Raw genomic sequence first — 23,976 nt, forward strand, 5'->3', positions numbered from 1 at the left:
TGTTTCATCCAATGTAATACCATAGAAATGGTAATCAATACCCAGGATTGTATTTAGTGATGACTACCCATGTGCAGGAGGGTTGTGGGCTGTATCCCCAGTAAGAATTTATGGTGCTGCCATCCACTTGTCTGGGTTCCTCTTGAACAGTGTCACAGAGGTATGCTGCTTAACATAAATTGGTAACCTGTTCCAAAGATGTGGCAGTCACTGGGAGATAAATCTGTCCCTCCAGCATGTCCTATTTAAGTCGCAGGCCATATTTAGGTCCCTGGAATGGGTAGCCGTAGACACAGAAATACTAAGCCTCTGATATTCGGGCTGACTGAGGGCTACCCTTGCAGGGATAACCCAAATGTGATGACTACAACAGTGAATACACTCTAACATCTACATTTATGGTAAGTGTACACAACTGTACTTTCTATTTTATTTATGGATATGCAGCAAGTTCATTAGGTTTGGGTCTTGGGATTGCTCTGTAGGCCAGGCATATGTCCTTATGTCCCCCTAAGAAGTCTATATGATATGGAGTATAGTGACAGGGACTTTAGTTGGTATGTGTAAGGCACATGTTGTAGCCCCTTTATCTTCTTTGTTAGAAATCTCTGAGGTCTCTCTAATTACCACAGGTGCTTAGTACGGTACATGCCAAACAAGGCTTTATACTTAGTTATTCGCCAGATAAGTGCTGAGTATGGGGGGTTTATAACTTCTTTTGCTCTCTAGGTAATGCCTTCACTAATCAAGTGTGCTAAGTAGAAAGCTTTCCTTACTACAGCAGACACTTGGTCAAAGTTAAGGTCACAGTCAACTTGTGATCCCAGTCCCTTACCACTTCATCGGTACTTAGGATATTGTTGATTTGAGAGTGTTACGGGACATTGTGCCGAAGGAAACGATGATGCGTTTCTTTGCATTCAGTTTGAGGCTGTGGCTAATACACCAGTCTGCGTGTGACCCTCCAGGAGTATATTGACATCATTTGGGGATTCAGTGATTGCACCTAGTTTTCAGTCGTCTGCAGACTTGGTCAGCTGCATTCCCTTAGTTTTGACCTGACCTTATGAGAAGTGAGTGTGAGTGTGAGTGTGTATCGTGTATTAGAGTGGACTCTGTGGAACTTCACAAGAGATTTTGCTGTTTTAGAAGTATGTACCAAACAATAGGGGGCCCAGCACTGACCCCTGTGGAACCCCACTGTAACAGGTGTGCTGGTTGATATGGAGTCTGGTTTGTGAGCCAGTTGGCAACCCATCTCCCATCTTACAACAAAGGAGTTTACATTCAGTTTGCTAAGTTTATTGGTAATGCCGGAATGTGGGATTGTGTCGAAAGCCTTTGCAAGGTCAGCGTATGCTGTGTGCACAGATTTGCCCTCGTTAATGGCCTTGGTCACGTTTTCAAAGAAGTCCACCAAATTTAACAGTCTGGATCTGCCCTTCATGAAGCTGAATTAGGTAGGATCCAGGGTTTGGAGGTCACCTATGTCTTTATTTATAAGGTCCATAATGATACGTTCCATGGCCTTACAGATGAGGCAGGTCGGGCTTATGGGTTTGTAATTCCCCAGGTGTGCTGCTAGGCCTCTTTTGTCGAGGGGAATAACTGTTGCTGCTCTCTGTTCCGCAAGACCAAACCTTTCGTACCTGTGGTTAGGCTATGATTGAAAAGGGTACTTGGTGGTGATGCTAGTTCATATTTTACCCTGTTTAGAAGACAGCCTGAGGTGTCATCTGGTCCCACAGAGGCTGTGTTTTTTGCCTTGAAGAGGCTTTAAGGACCTGATCTTCAGAAATGTAGGGTGGGGGGAAGGTTTGTTGGAAGTTAGGCGGGGATAAGGGAGTGAATTTTTTGCCAAACCTGTCCGCTTGCAGGTTTGCTATCTCTGTGGGGTCATTGTGTGTGTGTGTGTGTGTGTGTGTGTGTGTGTGTGTGTGTGTGTGAGATACCGTTGGCCACTAGTTTTGTACATGCTTGGGTACTACCCTTTAGGTTACGTATGTAACTGTAAAGGGTCTTATGGTTATCCTTGGCTGTACTTCTTAAGTTTCTCTGAAAGGAGCCCTTTAAGGATTTGAGAAGTTGTCTTATTTACCTGTTGAGGCTGAGGAAGGTGCTTTTCCATTGTTGGGGCTTGCCTTTTTTAGAAAGTGTGGTGTGTGTGTGTGTGTGTGTGTGTGTGTGTGTGTGTGTGTGTGTGTGTGTGTGTGTGTGTGTGTAGTACCTTTAAGAAGCGTTTCAAGGTGGGTATGTGCATATAAATAGCAAGCACATGCTCTCTTCCATTTCATTTTGAGAGTGCAGCCAGAGAGTGAGCCTGTAGGAGTGTAATAGCGAGTTTGTTTATAAGTTTATCTAAGTTAAAGTTAATAAGCCTCAATCATGATGTGTTTGTACATAATAAAGCTGCTTGAACAGAACCCACAGAGACTCGTCTATTTTATCGTGACTGGATGAGCGTCATTGAGTCAGAACCAGGATTCCAGAGACTGCTTTTCAGAGCTATGGGGTGCAGAGTTAACAGTGAAGGTAAACTAAGTGAAACGAGCATGCAAAGGGGCCAGAAATGAACCAAAGGTAACAAAAACTTGCACAAAGAATTTATTTTATAGAAAAGATAAAACGGAGCATTACAAGGGGACAATCCACATTATTAAATAACCGAGAGGCACAAAAGGTTTATCAATTAAACAAAATGTTTAAGATATTTGATAAAACTATTATCAGAAAAGCACACGAGGGGTTTGGAATTGCCTCAGAATTGCAAAACAGACATGTTTTAGAGTAAACTGAGCACAAGAAAAGGTGTAATTGACACTGAAAGAGATTTAAACTAGCAAAACGAATATAATAAGGGCAAAAAGTGCACATTAGGCATAAATAAAACAAGGCAACTGCATGTTATTTGGCAAAGTACTGTGTTTTGGCATAATTACTGTTTTCACATTGTACTCCGGGCATAGCTAGAGCTGTTCGAAGTATCTCAAAAGTGTGTAAAAGTGCTTACAGTGTGTGCTTATTACTGTGCATTTATTCTGAAGAGTTTATTGTGGGCAAGGTGCAACTGTTTTGTGAAGTACAGTCAAAATACAGCCATTTCGAAAAGTTTCTTGTGGTGGGTGTGTCTATTTGCACAGTGCCGCCCGCCATTACAGTGTGTTTCTCGCACTGTAAAGAGTAATTTAGAAGTACAGCCATTTTGGAAAAGTTTGTGTGCTGTTTACTGGTTATTTGCAAAATGCAGTTACTTCAAGATGTTTCTTACTCTGGGCTTCTTCTGGCCAGTTTATTCGCACAGTGCAGTTTTTTTTAAATGTTTCTTACACTGATAAGAGGTGACTTTTACAGTATGGTGATTTCAAGAATATTACAGTGGACAAAAACTTATTTTGCAAAGTTCAGTTATTCAGAGGCTTGTTGTGCTATTGGGCATAGTTATGAATACTGGCATAAATGTCTGGCATATGTATAAGTGTTCATGTGTACTTGCAAAAGACTTCACTGGTATGTGTTAACATGGCAGATGGATTTGAAAACCATCACAGTTGGATGTTTTGATCAGAATATTGCAGAGAACTGGAGAATAGTTGAGCAAGAGTATGATATTTTATACAAGCAGCTTATTCTGATAGAGATGCATGCACCAGGGCATTCATTTTGCTAAACTTAGCTGGGTCAGTGGCCATTAAAAGAGAGTGTTCATTTGTGTATGCACCAGCAGTGTATGAGGCAGAAGGTGAAAACCGTCATATTGTTGTACAGGCTGAATCAAGAAAAGACCCAGAGGGTTTGAATCATTAATCCCCCCCCCCAGACAAATATTACATTAGAGATGCATTTGTTTTACACAAGATATCAAAAACCAGGGAAAACTTTTGCAGCTTATATAACTGACCTGAGAAACAAAGCTAAATTGTGTGAGTTTGGTGACTTAAAGATGAGTTGATAAAGGACAGGCTTATGTGTGGTATTAATAGTGCTGCAGTGAGAGATTTTGCTTCGTGGTAGTGATTTAACGCTAAGTAAAGCTATTGAGATTTGTCAGAGCCATGAAGTGACAGAAAGGCACACAAGTATGCTTGCAAGTAATAAGGGCATGGTTTCAGCAGGCTCCAGAGCAAATATAGACCACATGCAAATACAGACAACATTCAACACATGGCTAGCAGAAGCAGGCCTAAGCACATGGCACCTACAACCCCTGCGGGTTTTCCTGAGAGTCCCTGTAGTTTTCCAGCAAGTTCTAAGAAAAGGACATGCTCAGTGCAGTAAAAGGGTGAGTCAGCAAAACCCAAATCCAGCTTTATTGTTAACTGTTGCAGTTGTGGTGCCAATCATGAGTCTAAAAGAGAAAAATGCTTGGCATTTGGTCAGAAGTGTAAAAAAAAAAAAAAGAAATCATTTTTAACAGTTTTACAAATCAAGTAAACCTCGCACAGTTGTAAAAGGAAGGATCACTCGAAAAAGCAAGTTGATCATATAGAGAACTGCAATTCAAATTTTTACGTAGATGGTGGATCAATATTTAGTGAAACGGTTGATGCAATATATTTCTTGGCAAAGGATGAAGTGTTTTGTACTGTCCCAGTCCATGGTAAATCTACCGAGCTTAAAGCAGACACTGGCTCAAAGTGTAATATTATGTCAGCAAACACATTTGGGAAGGTGAGAACTAATGAACAACTCAATGTGGCCAGTTATGCGAAACTTGTTGCTTATTGGAGGTGAAGAAATTCAAACCGAAGGCTCAGTAGTGCTTTCATGTTATTCTGCTACAAACTGTTACAGCTTGTTATTTTATGTAGTCCGAAGACCTGTGCAGTCATTACTGGGTCTCGGAGACAGTTTGAGAATGAATTTGCTTTTTTACCAAAGAAGTTCATCATATAAGCACATATCCTAGTTCTAATTTTATTGAAGCTATTTTCTCAGAGTATGCGGTGGTGCAACGGTAGCGTTGTTGCCTCACAGCAAGAGGTTCTCCCGTTCGATTCTCGGCTTGGGTTGGGAGTGCCTTCTGTCTGGAGTCTGCATGTCCTCCCCACGTTCGAAAGACATGTTGAATGGGCTTGCCTTTGTTGAAGGTTGGGCATTGGGCTGGCAACTCGACACCCCAAAAAAAAAACAACTGCCAATCATTAGCGGACCGGAGTTCCGCTGTGGCGACCCCTAACTGAGAAAAGCTGAAAGACAAACATGCTGATTGATGTTTTTGATGACAGGTTGGGCAAATTTCCAGTTGTGTATTCTGTGAAGTTAGACCCAGAGGTCAGTCCAGTGGTCAGACCAGCAAGAGAAGTTCGATGGCTATGCAGAATAAAGTTAAAGCTCAACTGGATAAAATGGTGCAGCAAGATGTAATTTGTCTAGTTACAGAACCAACTGAATGGGTGTCGTCCATGGTAGCAGCCCACAAAAAAGGCTCAGACAAAATCAGAATATGTATTGATCCAAGAGAGTTGAACAAAGTATTAGAGACCACATTATTCAATGCGTATAGTTGAGGAAGTTGCAGCCGTAATACCAAATGCAAATGTTTTTTTCTGTCTTTGGGCAAGTTATGCTTGATCGCAAATCCTCATGTTATAGTCATAAATAAATAACATTAAGAATTTACCTCATATGCCTTTAGTCAGGAACAACACTTCACAATGTGCAAACAGAAATTTTATTTTTACAGCGCTTGGAGTTTAGTCTTCATAGCCCTTGTTGAAGCATTCTCACTTTACACACAAAAACTGTAATTTTATACATTTTCTTCTCAAACTGCTGCAATTTCATTACGTTGTAATGACTGTGTCCTGAAAACTTTGATTTTCACCTCAGACTTCACATGAACACCTTCCTAATTCTTGTACATGATTCACCTGCCTTCAATGGGTCTTGTCTCTGACCTTGAATGTTTCAAACCTGCCCTAGCAACAACAAACTCCTAGCCTGGAGGAGTCAGGCTAACAAATTCCTTTTTGTAATAACTACATGCCACACTTCATGCAACACGTACTATTCTCTCTTATGACATACTAAAAGAATGCAGTTTGAAAAGAACAGTAATACTGTAGCTTATGAAGCTGTATTTTTCCCAGCCCTGCATACAAATTATATTTGCTTTTTTTAACAATCATATTATAGCATCATTAATAAACTGAAATTAATATGCATTTTTAATAAGCTGATCTTGTCCCATAACACTCATTACTGACTACTTTCAGTACCCCATTTGGCAGATATAGATTCTCCAGGATGCCATTTGGAATAAATTCTGCAAGTGAAGTCTTTCAGCATGCAATGGAGCATTTTTTTCAGGTTATCCTTGTGCCATAATAGTAGATGCTCTATTAGTTGGAGGCCGCGGCGAAGCAGAGCATGACAGAAACCTTAAAGTTCTAGACCGAGAGTGTGAAGTGAACTTAAAGCTTAATCCTCTGAAGTGCAAATTCAGACTACCAGAAGTTGCATATGTAGGTCATTTATTTACTAGCACTGGCTTGCGACCAGACCCGTCCAAGCAAGCAGTCATTCTTGAGATTCCAGCTCCAGATAATGTTCAGGCTCTACAGCATTTTCTTGGCAGGGTCAACTATTTAGGCAAGTTTATACCAGACTTCAGTGAGTTGACAACACCTTTGAAAGAGCTTACGCGCAAAAATGTTATATTGTCTTGGTTGGAACAGCACCAGAAGGCATTTGAAGACTTCAAGCAGAAAATTGCCACTCCACCTACATTAAGATACTATGATGTCAATAAAATAACTCTTTCCTGTGATGTTTAAAAATTTGGTCTTTGCACAGTTATTCTTCAAGAAGGCAAACCAGTAGCCTATGCATCTAGAACTCTTACCCAAACTGAAATGCAATATGCTCAAACTGAGAAAGTACTTGTATTTGAATGTTCATAGTTTCATGATTAATATCTATGGTCGAGCTATTCTGATTGAAACTGATCACCAACCTCTAGTTACTATTCTAAAGAAGCCTATGCATTCAGCTCCAGTGAGATTACAAGGAATAATGCTCAAATTGCAAAAGTACAACTTCAAAATGGTCTATACAAAAGGCAAACTTCTGTCTGATACCTTATCCAGATCACCCCGAAGTACATCGGAACAGCTTCATTACCTTAAACAGATCACCCCGAAGTACATCGGAACAGCTTCATGCAGAAAAGTTTGACTGTGACATCCATGGAAGTGTGTAATTTTTCTACCAATAGACTTGATGAGCTGAGAGATCATACAAAGACTAATCCAATTTTGCAAAAGCTCAACCACTACATTAATGTTGGATGGCCATCAAAGAGTCTAGTGTACCACCTAAAGTGCAAACTTATTTTCCTTACAGAGATGAGATATTGATAAAAGATGCATTATTTTTAAAGGTCCTAAAATTGTTCCTGCTTCCTTGCAACATGAATATATCCAGATTTTGCATTGTAGTCACCCAGGTTCCGAGTCTACCAAAAGAAGGGTTAGAGAACTACTATTTTGGCCTTCTCTAATAAAAGACATTGATAAAATACCTTTTTCTTGTTTAGTATGCAATCGTACTAAACTACATTTGCAAATAGAACCACTTCAGCTAAGTCAAGTTCCTGAGCTACCTTGGTCAACAGTAGCCACTGATATATAGTCGAGTGGAACAATCAGCATTCCTTAGTGTTGGTAGACTCTTGTTTAAACTGGTTTGAGATTAGTTGGTAAATCAATCTGACGTCCACTGCTGTCCAAGTTGAAACGTCATTTCTCAGTCTATGGCAGTCCACATAAAGTTGTTTCTGACAATAGTACTCAATTTACTAGTCAGTTGTTTCAGAAATTTGCAAAAGAACGGGACTTTGTATGTTACTAGTAGTCCAGAATATCCAGTCGAATAGACTAAATGAACGTACAGTACAGAGTGCAAAGCCATTACTTCAGAGGTCAAAGTGTGATAAAAATCTACTCTATCTCAGAAACATACCCTGTGATGATGTACTTGACTTGCCTGCTCAGAGACTTCTATCCAGGCAAACCAGAACAACATTGCCTATTCATTCCAGTTTGTTGAGGCCTAAAGCTAAGAACAACAGGACAATTAGAGCCCAGTTATTTAGAAAGTGTTCTTTCCAGAAGACCAGCGATGATGAATTAAGCAGATTTCTTCGTCCATTGAAAGGAGAGACAGAGAGGATACAAACGGCGAAAGATTTCAACCAGATTGGTCAAGTAACAAGTATATGTACCGAGCTGAGATCCTACTACATAGAATCTGAGGGTGTGGAGTACAGGAGAAATCGCAAACATCATCTTCCTATACCAGAATCAATATCGCAGCATTGCTCCTATGATGCAGACTCTAGATCTCAGAGCAATCCAGACATGTTCCTGTTGCAGAACATGTCTTAACTTCCAGTTCATTCCTGATGATGTTCCTGATGTCCCCAAGGTTGAACATTCAGCAGAGACGGTCCCAGCTGCTAGACCTGATTCTAATTTCTGTGTCATTCTGTGTCACACAATTTTGTCACATTTCCAGACCTAGTGTGAAATACACAGCAACCTAGATATAATTGTTTATATGTATTTAGTTCTGTGTAATTGCACGACAAAGAATTATTTGTATTGATTGCATGTCAATTGATGTCATCAACATTGCATGACTGATTTCTTTTAAGAAGTGTTTCAAGGTCGGCACGTGCATGTAATTAGCAAGCACATGCTAGCTTAAGTGCCATTTTGAGAGTGCAGCCAGAGATTGAGCATGTATGAGTGTAATAGCTAGTTTGTTTATAAGATTGTCTAAGTTAAAGTTATTAAGCCTCAATCCTGATGTTTGTGCATAATAAAGCTGCTTGAACAGAACCCACAAAGACTCGTCTATTTTATCCTGACTAGATGAGCAACACCTTTTGTTTTCTTGGACCGCAGTGTTTTGCATTTATTGTAAAGTTTGTTGATGCTGGATGTCCACCATGGCAGCTTGTTTTTAATTGAAGCTCTGGCTTTATTTCTGGTACAGCCGAGTTTATACACTTATGCAAGTGATTGTACAGGGCTTTAGTGTAAGCTTAAACGTAGTTACCACTTCCAGCTTGGGGTGGTGCTTGGAATGCATTTATATCTTCACCTAGGAGGGTGTAGTTTGCCTTGGTGAAGTTTTTTAGTCTGTTTTCACCCTTTGTGATTTCTGGTGTTATGCCAGCTCAAAGATGACTGATTTGTGGTCAGTTTTAACTAATATTGGTCCGACGGTTGCAGCAGTGCATCTGTTTGACATGTTGGTGAGGACCAGATCCAGAATGTTTGTTCCCCTAATGGGGGTATGGGCAATTTTTTCCAGGGCATTTGAATTAACAAAGTCAAGGAACTTTTGCGCTAGCGCAGGTTTCCCAGTTGGTGGTGTGATAATTCAAATCCCTTATAACCAGTGTGTTCAGTAAAAAATCTCTAGTTTGCTCAAGTAGGCTTTGTGACCCATGGAGGGGGATCTATAACTGGTTATGACTTGAATGGGGGTCTTGCCCTCCGTAACCTGTACCTGGAGTAACTCCATGGAGTTGTCCAATCAAACTAGACAGAAGGTGAATTTATCTCTAATATAGATTGAAACACCACCGTCTTTGGTTTTCACGCATTCGTTTTGCGGTTTAAAGGTGTGGAAGGCATTGTAGCCTTGCAAGGCCGGGGTACTTTCTTAGACCTTGAACCAGGTTTCTGTGACTGCACAGACATCTACATCTTCTAGTGATAGAAGTGCTTCCAGTGGTTTAAGCTCCTAGCATCCCTTGTGATGTCTTCAGAATGTTCAAGGAAAGCCAGTATGGCCATAAAGTTAAAAAGAAAAGTTCTCCAAGCAGGACAGCTGCACCATCCCTAGGACAGTTGTCACCACCAGGTGGAACAGAAGGACGTTTTGTCAGGAGGGAAGCTTCATGGGTTTAATTGGGAGCAAAAAGTGAACAGAAAAAGACACACACACAAACATCCCCCGCCCCCCCCCCAATCTCTGTTACTTCCAAGGTTGTACAAATGTTGTCATGTGACCTCTAATTGTAATTTTATTTATTTATTTATTTATTTTAATTTTCCAAATCTTTTGGGTTTCTAATGCCATGATGGGAATGGACCCCATTCCTAAGTCAAAGTATGATTAAAGTTCATGAAACTAGTATTGTTTCAAACTTTGATGTCAGTCAAAAGTGCTCTTCGCAGTACCCGCAGTGTGCCCAGTAATGAGACTCTCTGCATTTCATATGGAGTTCCATGTATTGATAACATCTAAATATGATTGTAGATTCTTTTTTATGAGATCCGTTGCTCCTACTACTATTGGAACTGTCTGGGTATCTTTCTTCCACATTGCTTTCATTTCTGCCTGCAAATTTTGATATTTTATGACTTTGTGTGTCTGTACGCAAGACACTGTAGTCAGTGGTTGTAGCAATTTGAATAACCAGTGCCACTTTTGTCTTTTCATGGACCACTGTATCTGGTTTTCTCGCATCTATCTTTTGAACTGGTCCCATGTGATGTGGACTTTATCATTTTCTGTGATGCTTTGTAGCTCATGTTTGCAGTGTTTTTCAGCCACTTCAGTACCATAATGTTTGCGCAATCCCCAGTGCAACAGTCTTGTCAAATTATTAAGCCTTTCAGTATACAGTCCTTCTGCCATTAGTACGGCACATTCAGCAGCAAGGTGTCCGACTGTTTTCAGTTATGTTTTACCAAACCTGCATTTGTCTGTTTCTCCCACATGTTCAATGGACTTTGTAAACCAACGTGTACGTAGCCCACTATCTTGGGCGCCGCCAGTATTAACCTTCCATCTTTTGGTTTGAATTTGCCTCTCCCTATCCATTTCTGCGTTCGATCCTGATCAACACGAGGTTCTTCCAGATGTTTTCTATGCTTGCAGCTATATTTATGCATTTTCCATATTTCTTGCCTTCTCGTTTGATTCTTTCTTTTGTTTTTTGGCACATTCATTTGCTGCTTGATTTTTATATACTTCTGGTTTGATTTCCATTCCTGCTTGATGCCAGTATGCTTCAGCTAGACTAAGCAGGGAAGTCATCTTGGATTTATTCTCCTCATGTTTCAAAACTTTCGCTACAATTTGGGTGTTGAGGTCAGCAGATGTGTGCAGTCCCACGATTGCAGATCTATATATGTAGTCGATTTCAAGGAGGCCAATACCTCCTTCGGAACGGGGGAATATATAATCTTGGTGTGCACTGATGTTCTTAGTGTTTCACTGTTGCAATCATCACATTTGGGTTATCTGCCTGCAGGTAGCCCTCAGCTGGCCTGAACACCAGAGTCTTGGATTCCTGCATCAGATGCTGTCTCTTCTTCCATGATGTCAGGTCGTCAGGGGTATAAAACATGCAGCCGACACCATTACATCAGTCTTTCGTGCCATGAGGTGCCCGAAGCAGAAGCAGTTCACAAATGCTGGTCAGCCGACTCCTGAAATTTTCGTTTTCGAACCGAAGTCTTCAAAAAAAAGATAAGTACCCCGTTGGGGATCTTTTTGTCTTGCTCCAACCGATGTCAGTAAAAGTTGACAGTTGTCTTACCTGTGGAAAGCAAATACCTCCTAAAGATTCTGCATCCTCGGCTTCAAACCATGAACCTTGCAGCCTGGCTAATTCCTTGAGCTCCCCAATAGCATCCCTCAATAAGCAGGTGCTAGATGTCATTTTGGAGGCCAGAAGGCCTAGTACTAGAAAATCTTATGCTGAAAAGTGGAAAAGATACTGTTCCTGGAGTCAGACTCACGGGATGGGCACATTGGTGCCCAGCTTACCTCATATTCTTCAGTACTTAACAGAAATGCTCCACAAGTGCCTATCCTTCTCGTCAGTTAAAATTCATGCCTCTGCAATTTCAGCTCAGTATAATACTGAGCCACTGCTAAAACAATTCTTTAGAGGGGCCAACAATTTAAGACCCTCCCAGGAGAGCCCCTACTCCAGCCTGGGACCTTAACTTTTGTATTGGAAAAGCTCACTCTCCCTCCCTTTGAGCCAGCTGCAACAGCAGAGTTGAAATTCTTTCTTGGAAAATGGCATTCCTTCTAGCCATCACTTCAGCAAGAAGAGTGTCTGAATTACAGGCACTCATGGCAGTGGAACCCTTCATTATCTTCCATGCAGACATTATGCCCAAGGTGGTGTCTAGTGTGGCCCTAAATCAGTCCATTCACTTGCCTACTTTCTTCCCTAATCCACAAAACAAAGGAGAACGAATAGTGCACTCTCTGGACGTGCACAGACAACTTAGATTTTTTTTGGACAGGACTAAGCCTCTGAGAAAATCTGAACAGCTGCTAGTTGGTTTTGCTGCAGGGGCAGAGGGGCAGGCCATTTCAAAGCAAACCATTTCCAAATGGATAGCCCATTTATTTCTGCTACAAGCACCATGGAAAACCTAGGGGTAAGATCACATTCCACCAGGGCTGCATCTACCTCTGCAGCCTTTCTTAGAGGAGTCGCTACCAGGGACATGCTAGAAGCTGCTACCTGGAGCTTTGTACATACCTTTACCAAGCATTACCACATGCCTCTTTTTTTTTTTTTTTTTCTAAATCCAGAGCTGATTTTGCCACTGCAGTTTTGCAGGGCTTAATAGCTGGTCCTTATGCTCTCTAACTTTCTCCTCCCTTCCTTAGCTTTGGGAATCAACCCAAATGTGATGACTGCAACAGTGAAACACGAAGAACATAGTACAGTTGTGTACACTTACCATAAATGTAGATGTTTGAAGTGTATTCACTGTTGCAGTCCTGGTTACCCTCACTCCAGCCCCCTGACTTCTCTTGGCTCTACCTTTCCTTCTTGTTTGGTATATTTAAGTTTTCTGGTGTATTTGCTTTTTGATGGAGGTGATACCATAACATATAATTTCTTCCAATTGTGGGGGCACCTGACGTGGGGCAAGAAAAACTGATGTAATGGCGTTGTCTGCATGTTTTATACCCCTGACGACCTGATGTCATGGAAGAAGAGACAGCATCCGACGCAGGAATCCAAGACTCTGGTATTCAGGCCGGCTGAGGGCTACCTGCAGGCAGATAACCCAAATGTGATGACTGCAACAGTGAATACACTCGAACATCTACATTTATGGTAAGTGTACACAGCTGTACTTTTTTAATAAATCATTTGGTGAGCATGAAGCATCCCTCTTGTTTTCCTGTGTAATCTATCCAACACGTTTTGGGGCCAGTCAGTCACTCTAAAATTGTAAGTTAGGACTGGAAGAGCAAATTGGTTTATAGCTTGAATTTTGTTCCTAGGCGTCAACTCTGTGTTCCTAGATGTTAACTCTGTTTTCAAGATTAATTTAAGTCTTCTAAAGTATTCCTTACTAAGTATTATTTGCATTTGTTCTTGTTTGTTGTCTATCCTTTATCAATTCCCAAATACTCCCTCTTGCTCAAGTTGCTTTATATCACATTCTTGTCCCAAAGTGATGATTTCTTGGTGCTGCAGTTTTCATGCTTTAAAGGTTGCTTTTGCACGTTTGTTAAGAGCAACTGACATTCTTATATTATCTGAAAGTTTTGACTACTTGCAGTTGTGCTTTTTCAGTTCCTCATCTGATGAGCTATACAGTTTTAAATAATCGACAAAAAGATGTGAAGTCTTTACAATTTGTTGTTTTCTAGGAGCCAAGTTATAACCATGGCCTAATCTATTAGATGGCTTAAAGGGTTAAGGGCAGGAAGTCTCCCTGGAATATCCCCCTTGGAATTTTTATCCCTGGGATAATTTGTCCTTTATTATGGCTTAACTACAAAGTGGTTTGCCACTGTTTCATGGTCAGTGTAATGTAGTTGATCAGTGTAGGGTGTATCTTATACCTTTTAAGCACTCTACATGAATGTGGGATACTGTCAAATGCTTTTTTGTAATCAATCCATGCCATACTTAGATTCTTCTCCTTTTTACAGTTCTCCATTATGACTTTATTTAGCAACAGATGATCCTTTGTTCCATATGACTTTCTTTTATTACCCTTTTGTTCTGTTGCCGTGATTGAATTTTCTTCTAAATGACTATAAACTCTGTTGGCATTAATTCCGGTATATAGTTTGTATGTCGTCAGAAGGCAAGTTATTGGTCTATAATTTTTAAGATAACTTGCAGGTTCACTCTTGAGTAGGAGCATTGTTTTTCCTGTTAACCAGTTTGGTGTCTGGGGTGCGCATGAATTAGTTCTTACTCATGACTAAATCTTTGTGCAGAGATGTTAATACTTTTAGCCAGAAGTTAGGTACTTCATCTGGGCCTGGGGTTTTCCAATTGGAGGCTTTTGTTACCTCATCCCATTTCATATCTTGTACCACTGAACTTCTTATTCTTTCTTGTACCTTCTATCCATTTATCATCTTTTTCATGTTCCACATGATCTTCATAGATAAATGTATCTGTTTCTTCTTTTTTTGGGTGGTCTTTCAATTCCTTTTGCCTTGCTTCCGAATTCTCTATAGAACTTTTTGGCGTCATCAATGAATTACTTATTTTGTAGTTTTCCTTTATATTTATCTGTGTGTCTTCAAAGTTTTTCTGCCCGTGTCGAGATTTTTAGTTTATTATTTGCAATAGTGCAAGATCCTGATGCGTTATAATACTACGCATTGCTTTTATCACGCCCATCATTCTGAATATTTTTATCTGTTCCCCCTTGTATACATTTCTAATGGTGACACTTCTTGTCTTAATTGCTTTATAGTTTTCTCTGTTCAATACTTCAGTGATGAGATATTCGATTTCTTCCCTTCCTTTCTCTTACTGTCTTGTGTTCTTGTGGTAGAATTTTATCTGTTATTAATTTAGCTGCACAGTAATATATCCTGTTTACTTCTGTTATATTGTATGTATCTCTACAGACCATCCTAATTACTGTGTTCATTTGTTTTATCAGACTTCTGACTTTTTGGGTTTTATTAAACTTCTGCAGTCTATTTCTTTCATTGGTCTTAATGTTTGTCTCTATTATCAAGCAACTCTTCTCTTAGCTCATTTCTTCTAAACTGAGGGCACATTCTTTGATGTCCTTCAAGAATGCAACTGCAGTCCTTACATATGGGTTGTCCTGCCTCAGGCAACCCTTTGGTCGGCTGGATTCCAAAGTCTGGGTCTGGCGTCGGCTGATGTCGCCTCTTCCCCGACGTCAGAGCGACTGGGGTATAAAAGCATCAGTCGACGCCATCTTCTCCAGTCTTTCTTGCCGTGCGGTGCCTGAAGCAGAAGCAGTTAGCAAGTGCCGGTCGGTCAGCTCCTGTGTTTTCAGTTACCGAAGTCATCAAAAAGCTAAGTACCCCATTGGGGAACCTTTTCTTGCCTCAGCCGATGTCAGATAAAACTGCAAAAGTCAATAACTGTTTGTCTTGTGGTAAACAAATACCTCATAAGGACTTCCATTCTTACTGCCTTCCCTGCCTTGGCCCAGACCACGACGTCTCGGCCTGTGCTTGCTTCAATAAGCGCACACTCAGGCGCCGGGCAGAATTTGCTGAAGACTTTTTTGGGAAAAATTACTCCTATATCATGCCGTCGGAACAACCGACATCGTTTATTTCCAAAAAACGGAAGGACCGGGACCGACATTCTCGGCCCGAGACTTCCACCGACACCATGCCAAAACCTACCGCGAGTGCATCGGTCTCCTCGGAGGCGGTAATTCAACCGCTCCAGACCAACGACACCGCTTTACCGCACACTTCGGTCCCGGAGGCTTCCCCGGTGCCGGTTATTGATTTTCCTCCTGAAACCGAAACCCAAGTTTTGCCTAACACGATACCGGTGGACAAAGTTACTCCTGCACATGGGGCAGCTAGGCCTCCGGTGTTTATGTCCATCAAGGCCTACACACGTGCTAAGGCTGCCAACCAGGCTAAGTCTCTCCCTCCTAAATCTTTTTCTCAGGGTCCCACTTCTGATAAACAGATCATGACTTTAGCTGCAGATCTCATTTCATTAATCAGAGGCTCTCAGCTCATCCAGACAGGGGTTCTCAGCCGCCTGCAGACAAAAGGCCTAGGGTTGAGCAGACAGATACCTTTTCCTCAGATGAAGCCTCTGGCAACTCAGGTCATTCAGATTTCCAGGAAGAATCCTTCCAGGCCTACGAGGATTCTGATGCTGATGAATTTATTCCCTCTGCCTCTCCTCCTGAGGATATTTCTTTCGGGGAAATTCTCCACTCCATGAGAGAGCATTTTCAGTGGCAGGGCCAGGATTTCTCCGACTCCAGGAAAAGGCTTCGTACTTTCCTTAAATTACCCCAGCACAGGCCTTTAGCTATACCCCCAGTGTTAGATGTATTGGATGATGTGTACTCAGACTCGAGTGCTTCTCCTGATTCTCTCCCTCCTGCTCCTGTCAAGCCAGACAGATATTACAGGGTTCCTGAAACTCATAAACATCTCTTTAAGGCCACTTCCACGGCCAAAAATCCTTTGCCCGCAGACAGGGAATCTTGGTCCCTGGAGAGGTGGGACAAAAAAGTTTATACCTCAACCACCCTTGCCATGAGGGCACTTAACTGTCTTTTTCATATGTTTCAGTATCAGGATTTCTTGATGGATGATTTGCAGAAAGTTAGCCTCCCCTGAGCCTTTAGATAGAAAGGCCTTGCAGGATTTGGTTCATAATACTCAGCAGGTTAGCAATCATTTTCTACAGTGTGGTTATGATGCATTGGAAGCTTCATGTAGGGCAGCTTTGACAGGGGCTGTCATTTGTAGATATGCTTGGTTGAAAGAACAGGCATTGCCAGATCATGTTAAAGTAAAGCTTCTAGATGCACCTCTGGAAAAACACAAGCTATTTGGTGCTAATGCTCAGGATGTGTTGAAATCAATTGAGGAAAAGGCTAAATCAGTACAAACAGTCAAAGATTTCCTCCAGGTTCAGCCACCAAGGTTCAGCAGGAATTAGCCTTCGAAGAATTGGTCCTTTCCAGACACTGACAAGTTCCAAAGGGGAAAAAACAGGCGTGCTCGAGGTAGAGGGCAATACCGAGGCTCCTACAGGGGCCGCCAATGGCAACCGACTAATCAGAGAAGTGGCGCAGGGACTTCTATTGCTGCACAGGGACAATCACAATGACTTGACTTTGACGCCGCTGACCAAGGCTCAAAGAGAAGCACCTTTAGGCGGAAAATTATCCTTTATTTTCAAGAAATTGGCACGTTTTAACAAAGGACAAATGGATTCTGGACATAATAGACAAAGGTTACAGGTTCCACTTCCATACCTTACCAACAAGACAAGGCATGCCAAACCTGCCACAAAATCAAAGAGCAGAGGCACTCATACAGGTTTCAAAGCTATAATAGACAAAGGTTACAGGTTCCACTTCCATACCTTACCAACAAGACAAGGCATGCCAAACCTGCCACAAAATCAAAGAGCAGAGGCACTCATACAGGTTTCAAAGCTGCTACAAATCAAAGCAATAGAAAAGGTTCCTCCTCAGGAACAAGGCCAGGGATTATACTCAAGACTGTTCCTTGTTCCAAGAAAAGAAAAGCAATGGAGACCTATACTGGACTTGTCCGCTCTAAACACTTTTCTCATTGTGCCAAAATTCAAAATGCTGACGTTGCAGCAACTTCTTCCCATGCTGGGCAAGGGGTCTTGGCTGGTTACTCTGGACCTCAGGGAGGCATACCTGCATGTCCCAATCAGACACAGTTGCAGAAGATACCTCAGATTTCTTGCAGGGTCAGCGCATTATCAATTCTCAGCATTGCCTTTTGGCTTATCTACTGCGCCCAGAGTATTCACGAAATGCCTGGCATCAGTAATTGCACATTGCAGACTCCAGGGGATACAAATATACCCTTACCTGGATGACTGCCTTATACAAGCGGACAGCAAGCAAGCCTTGATAAGAAACTTGAACTATGTCATTCACTTACTACAGGCTATGGGATACACAGTCAACAATCAAAAATCAAGACTACTGCCATCCCAACAAATAATTTTTCTAGGAGCCAAACTGGACACGAACTCACAAATGGCTTTTCTCACAGAAGAAAAACAAGAACAATTACCAGATTACTTCAAAAGCCTAGCAGAGCACACCCAGATGACTGCAAGGAAAATCCTGCAGGCCCTGGGTTTCATGGCATCTTGCATTCTTCTGATTCCACTGGCAAGACTACACATGAGAAAAATACAATGGTACCTAAAATGTTTATGGTCTCAACACAGCCACAACTTGGAAGCAATTATTCCGCTCATTCCATGTCTACAAAAGGAATTTTTGTGGTGGGCACAAGTAAGCCAGCTAAACAAAGGCATGTCTTTCAACAAACCTCAAACAAGCCAAACCATTACAACAGACTCCTCAGATCATGGATGGGGGGCGCACATGGAGGGCAGATGCATTCGAGGGCAATGGGCACCCCGGGAATTGCATCTGCACATCAATCAAAAAGAGATGTTGGCAGTGATTCATGCAATCGAGGCCTTCGGAAACTTTCTTCAGCAAGGTCAACTGCTAATAAAGACAGACAACACCACTGTTATGTGATACATAAACAAACAGGGAGGCACTCATTCCTACCCCCTCTGCAGGCTAACAATGACTCTTTGGGAAAATGCCCTGAAACTGAACATACAGTTGCAATCCCAGTTTGTTCCAGGCAAGGACAGTGTTCTGGCGGACAGTCTAAGCAGAAACATCTTGGATCCGCACAAATGGATGTTGCATCCAGACATTTTTTCACAAATAACTCATGCATGGGGGAGGCCGGACATAGACCTCTTTGTCTCACACCTCAATCATCATCTGAAGAAGTTCTGCTCGAGGACACACCGTCCTCAAGCCTGGAGAATGGATGCTCTCTCCTTCAGCTGGAACTCTCTAACAATCTATGCATTCCCACCTCTACCATTAATGACCAAGGTGTTACTGAAGATCAAAGCAGAACAACCGAAAGGCATTTTGATAGCTCCAGACTGGCCAAGACAGCACTGGTATCCATTACTAAGGAGCTTAACTTGCACCAAGCCATGGCCCCTGCCTCAATGGCCTCTGCTTCTGACTCAGCACAATTACAGGACGTTTCATCCCAACCTGCAAACATTACAGCTGACAGCTTGGAGGGTTCCATGACTTCTCCCCATATCTCTCTCTCCAAGAAAGTTCAAGAGATCTTACTGGAAGCACGCAGACCTTCCACCAGAAAAACTTACTCAGCCAAATGGAAGAGATTCAACATCTGGAATGCCAGCAAGGGTCAGGATGCATCAGTAATGAACATCCCACAGATACTAGAATACTTGGCAGAAATGCTACATAATGGCCTTTCATATTCTTCCATAAAAATACACGCTTCAGCAATTTCAGCAAAATACAACGGTGATCCACCTGTGTTTTCTCATCCTTTGCTAAGACAGTTTCTAAGAGGGATTAAGAATATCAAACCTCCCAGAAAACCACCAGTGCCTGCATGGGACCTCAACTTCATGTTGGAAAAATTAACTCTCCCTCCTTTTGAGCCAGCAGCATCTTCAGAATTGCAATTTCTCTCCTGGAAAACAGTTTTCCTGTTGGCAATTACCTCAGCAAGAAGAGTCTTGGAGATACAGGCCCTCATGGCAGTACCTCCATTTCTCATTTTTTGTCAGGACAGAGTTTCTTTAAGAATCAATCCTTCATTCATGCCAAAAGTGATATCCAGGGTGTCTCTAAATCAAGCAATTCACCTGCCTACCTTCTTTCCCAATCCTCAAAATAAAGGAGAAAAGCTGCTGCACACTTTGGACATACACAGACAATTGCGCTACTACTTGGACAGAACAAAAGCCAACAGAAAGTCTGACCAACTATTTGTAGCTTACGCTGCTGGAGTACAAGGAAGGCAATTTCCAAACAAACAATTTCAAAATGGATTGGACACTGCATCAGATTCTGTTACTCTTTCCATGGAAAAGGTGTGCCAGCCAATATCAGGCCACACTCCACCAGAGCTATAGCCACCTCCACAGCCTTTCTAAGAGGAGTGGCTACAAAGGACATTCTAGAAGCTGCTACATGGAGCTCCGTGCATACATTTTCCAAACACTACAACCTGCCTTTATATTCCAGATCCCGAGCAGGCTTTGCTTCGGCAGTCCTGCAGGGCATTTTAGCTACACCATCTTTATCTTAGATCCTACCACCCCCACCTTGGCTATGGTATTCAACCCATATGTAAGGACTGCAGTTGCATTCTTGAAGGACATAGTACAGTTTTGTACCTACCATAAATGTAGATGTCCGATAGATATGCAACTGCAGTCAGGTTTGCCCTCCCTCCTACCCCTCTGTAAATTATCCTTTTTGGGTCCACTCCCCTTTTCCAAATTAGCTGGGGAAACCTGTTATGGTGTATCTGTTTATTACTGTTGTGCATGCCTGGAATTTTTTTTTTATCCAGTCTCTAATTTTAGCCTTCTTTGGAGAGCACCTGTCATCTGGGGCAAGAAACACCGAAGAAGATGTTGTCGACTGATGCTTTTATACCCCAGTCGCTCTGATGTCGGGGAAGAGGCGACATCAGCCGGCGCCGGACCCAGACTTTGGAATCCGGCCGACCGAAGGGCTGCCTGAGGCAGGACAAACCCATATGTAAGGACTGCAGTTGCATATCTATCGGACATCTACATTTATGGTAGGTACAAAACTGTACTTTCTCCATTTCCTGTGGGCATTCTATAGAGAGTTCTATAGCATCTTCCTGTGGCACATTCTATTCAATTTTGTCCTGTGTCATCCTTTGCTCTGTCATATGGAAAGTCACTGGCCTATCACTCAATATAGACTGCATCAGAGTTTCCTGTTCCTTACCTTGCTGTCCAGCATCAAATGAATGTTTATATTAGTTTCCTGTGGAAGACTGCAAAATATCTTTATATGGCAACTGCCCGTTTGTTTCCCATTCCACTGGATTCTCCTTAATTAGGATGTTGTTCCTCTATCCTGCTGTGGTGCTTTCTGAGTTAGAACACTGAATCTTTCACTTTGCAGGTACTGCATAACCTCAGTTTATTTTTATTTAACTACTCCATTACTAATCTTCTTTTCCTCTTTCTGTTCTTATTTTATTTTTTTATTGTAAATCTTTTTTTTCATTGTCGTCTTATTTTTTCTATTGTAAAGTTTCCCATGTCTGGATTCCTTTGCCTGTATTCAAATATCTTTGGTGCTGCACTTTTTGTATTGATAAATTTTGCTTTCTCCTTTGCATAAATATTACACCATATTAAATCTCTTTTTCTTTCCCATGTTCATGTTTCTTCTTCAGATGTGTCCTGATCTTCCTGTTTCTTCTTACTTTGAGGACTCGTTCCATCATGCTTTGTTGTAACCTGTGTTGGACTTTCTACACCAAATCCTTCACTTCTCAGGCATTCCATAACTTCAGCTTCTATTTTTTTAACTTCTGCTTTACTAATCTTCTTTTCTACATTTCCTCTTTGTGTTATTTGTGAAATTTTCTGTATCTGGATGCTTTTGCCTGTATTTTCTGAATATTTTTGGTGCTGCCTTTTTTATATTGATTAACTTGGCTTTTAACTTTCCATAAATATTGCACCATATCAAATCTCTCTTTACCATGTCCATATTTATTTTTTATACTTCTCAAAAATAAATCTCTAGGTTTTGTTGTTTATATTTTCGCACTTCATATGCTTCTTTTTCCAAACAGATCAAAGTTTCTTGATCTATATAATGTTTTTCACAAATCGGGTGCATTAATGAACATAAATTTTTATTTGAGGCTTCTGACAGTTTTTCCTTGTGAAATAATTTTTCTTATTTTTCTTACATCTAATTTCTCTCTCCATCTTTTTGTATATCATGTGTCTGGAAATTCTGGGCTTTTTGCAGAATAGTAACAATACATAATTTCTTTCTTATCCTCAGTACTCCAGTCCATCAGTTTTTGTATTTTTTGTGGACTGCTTCCTTCTGCAACAGGGGGGGGGGGGCATCCCCCCCCCCCCCCGGGGCCTGGCCTAGCCCTATTGTAGGAATGTTTCCGTATTTTGAGGATTCAACACTGTAATTTTTTTCCTGTCCTGGCACCAGTGCGCATACCAGGATTGGGCACTTTTTTTAATCCTGGGTTTTGTGCACCCAGCTGTCTTTTTTTTTTTTTTTTTTTTTGACCTACTTCTGTCCATGATGCATGCTATATAAAGTACAATTTATGTATCAGTGTCATCTTGGTGAGATTTTGTGAAAAACAGGTACTCACCAAGACTTGAGGATGAATTCAATTTCAGCAATACTACTCTCCTTTGCTTGCAGAATTATAGTCTCTCCATTCGGAAAAGGATCATTTGATGTACAGAGGAACAGATGATCTGGCAGGACAGTTTTACACTTATGGTATTTTAAGATGTGATAAAACACCAGGAAACAAAGGTCCTGATCCCTTTTATTTGCTGAACTGGGCAGTGGACAGCAGTTTGTGATTTGGGATGTATTAAGGTTTTTGTTTTCCATCTTAGGCCATTTCCGTGGGTTTATAGTGTGGGACATGCTGCAAAGTACTGTTGTCCATGCTAGTTGCTGGGTATCCCAGTTTGCACTACTACTTTTAGTGACCTGTGTGACACTGTGGTAGGTACTTACGAACCTTCTGTCTGGATCCAAACATTCAGCAGTGCAAATATGGAAGCATTGCCACATGTAGCTGAGAGGTTGCTGACAATGTTCGAATAGTTTTAATACAAGAAAATGTAATAAAAATGTTCTGTCATATGAATACCATTGCCACTGTATTTGTAGGTGATTGCATTTTTCTTCTTTTTCTTTGAAGGTATGGATTAAGCTAGCAGCAGACGCAACTGGCAAGCTAGAGGAAGCAATGACTGTTGCATTCTCACAGGTATGTAGATCTCTTTCTCCTCTTACCCCTTACCTCTTTATTCATTGACATTTCCCTCTACATTTCCAGCTTATGTGATGACTGCAGCACTTTTTTTTGCTCCCAATTGCTAACTGTCAGTCCTTCTCGAACAGGATTAAATACCGTTTGTTCCCAAGTTGTGAGGAGACCACCTTTTTGAGCATTCCTCCTGCTATACTAGGTTGAGTGCATCTATAGGGGCTTTGTTATTTTTGTATATCTACCACCCTGGTTAAGGAAATGAGCTAACTGTGCTATCATAGTGACTCACAGTACCTCCCCTTGTATATGTGCACTCCCATATGCCCACCTAGAGGCTGCCACCATTATTAGTGCCTTGATGAGCTGCAAGCTCAGATCACCTTTAACCCCTTTTCTGGGGTACTGGATACATGGTGTAACTGGCTCCACCCCTCTCCAGGATGGGCACACTCTTTCTCCCCTGCCTGTGTCATTAAGTGCCCATGCAGCTGCTTATAATGTCTGACTGGGCTACAGTCAAAGGTCGGTCTGTCTCTTTCTGTCTCTTTCTCTCTGCTTCCACTGATGCAAAGTATGGTTTAATTCTGATTAGGGTGCTGCAGCCTGTCGACTGCCACTGAATCTGTGCCACCCCTTAACATTTCATATGGTGGCACTTGGTATCGGTTAGTTTTTATTGTTGGGAAGAAGATGCTTTCTGGTTGGGACAGTAAGTTCACACCGATAGTGGGTCTTTAAAAAGAAGGAACTTGCTTTTGGGCAGTTTGTGCAGTCTGAAACAAAACTTATGGTCTCATTTCCAGGGTGAGCATACATTTTACTTGTCCTCTAGCCAAGCCAAAAGAATAAAAACAAAGTGTAATGACTGAGAACTGTTTAGCAAGCAAATTTGTGGTCTTAAGTCTATAATCAGAAATATTCACATTATATTGTCATTACCAGTAAGAACTAGATCATAGATCACTGTATTTTTATTTGACTTTGTGATAATAAGAGGATGAGCAATTTCAGTTTTGTTGTTTTTGTTTCAGACTCTTGTCTGAGTTGCTATCAATTCCTTTCGATACAATTGAATTGCATTATGGT

General features: G+C 41.4%; 1 protein-coding gene across 1 annotated transcript in view; it reads left to right on the forward strand.

Annotated features, from left to right (window-relative positions):
- Positions 1-23,976, forward strand: part of SNAPC2 (small nuclear RNA activating complex polypeptide 2) — a 178,140-nt gene that overhangs the window by 63,290 nt on the left and 90,874 nt on the right. The window contains exon 3 of the mRNA XM_044077350.1: positions 22,819-22,887. Within this exon, the coding sequence (XP_043933285.1) occupies positions 22,819-22,887 (69 nt within the window). The remainder of the gene's footprint in view (positions 1-22,818; positions 22,888-23,976) is intronic.

This window comes from Protopterus annectens, chromosome 7.part0, assembly GCF_019279795.1.
Source record: "Protopterus annectens isolate FY-2018-M chromosome 7.part0, PAN1.0, whole genome shotgun sequence".
Classification (NCBI taxonomy): domain Eukaryota; kingdom Metazoa; phylum Chordata; order Ceratodontiformes; family Protopteridae; genus Protopterus; species Protopterus annectens.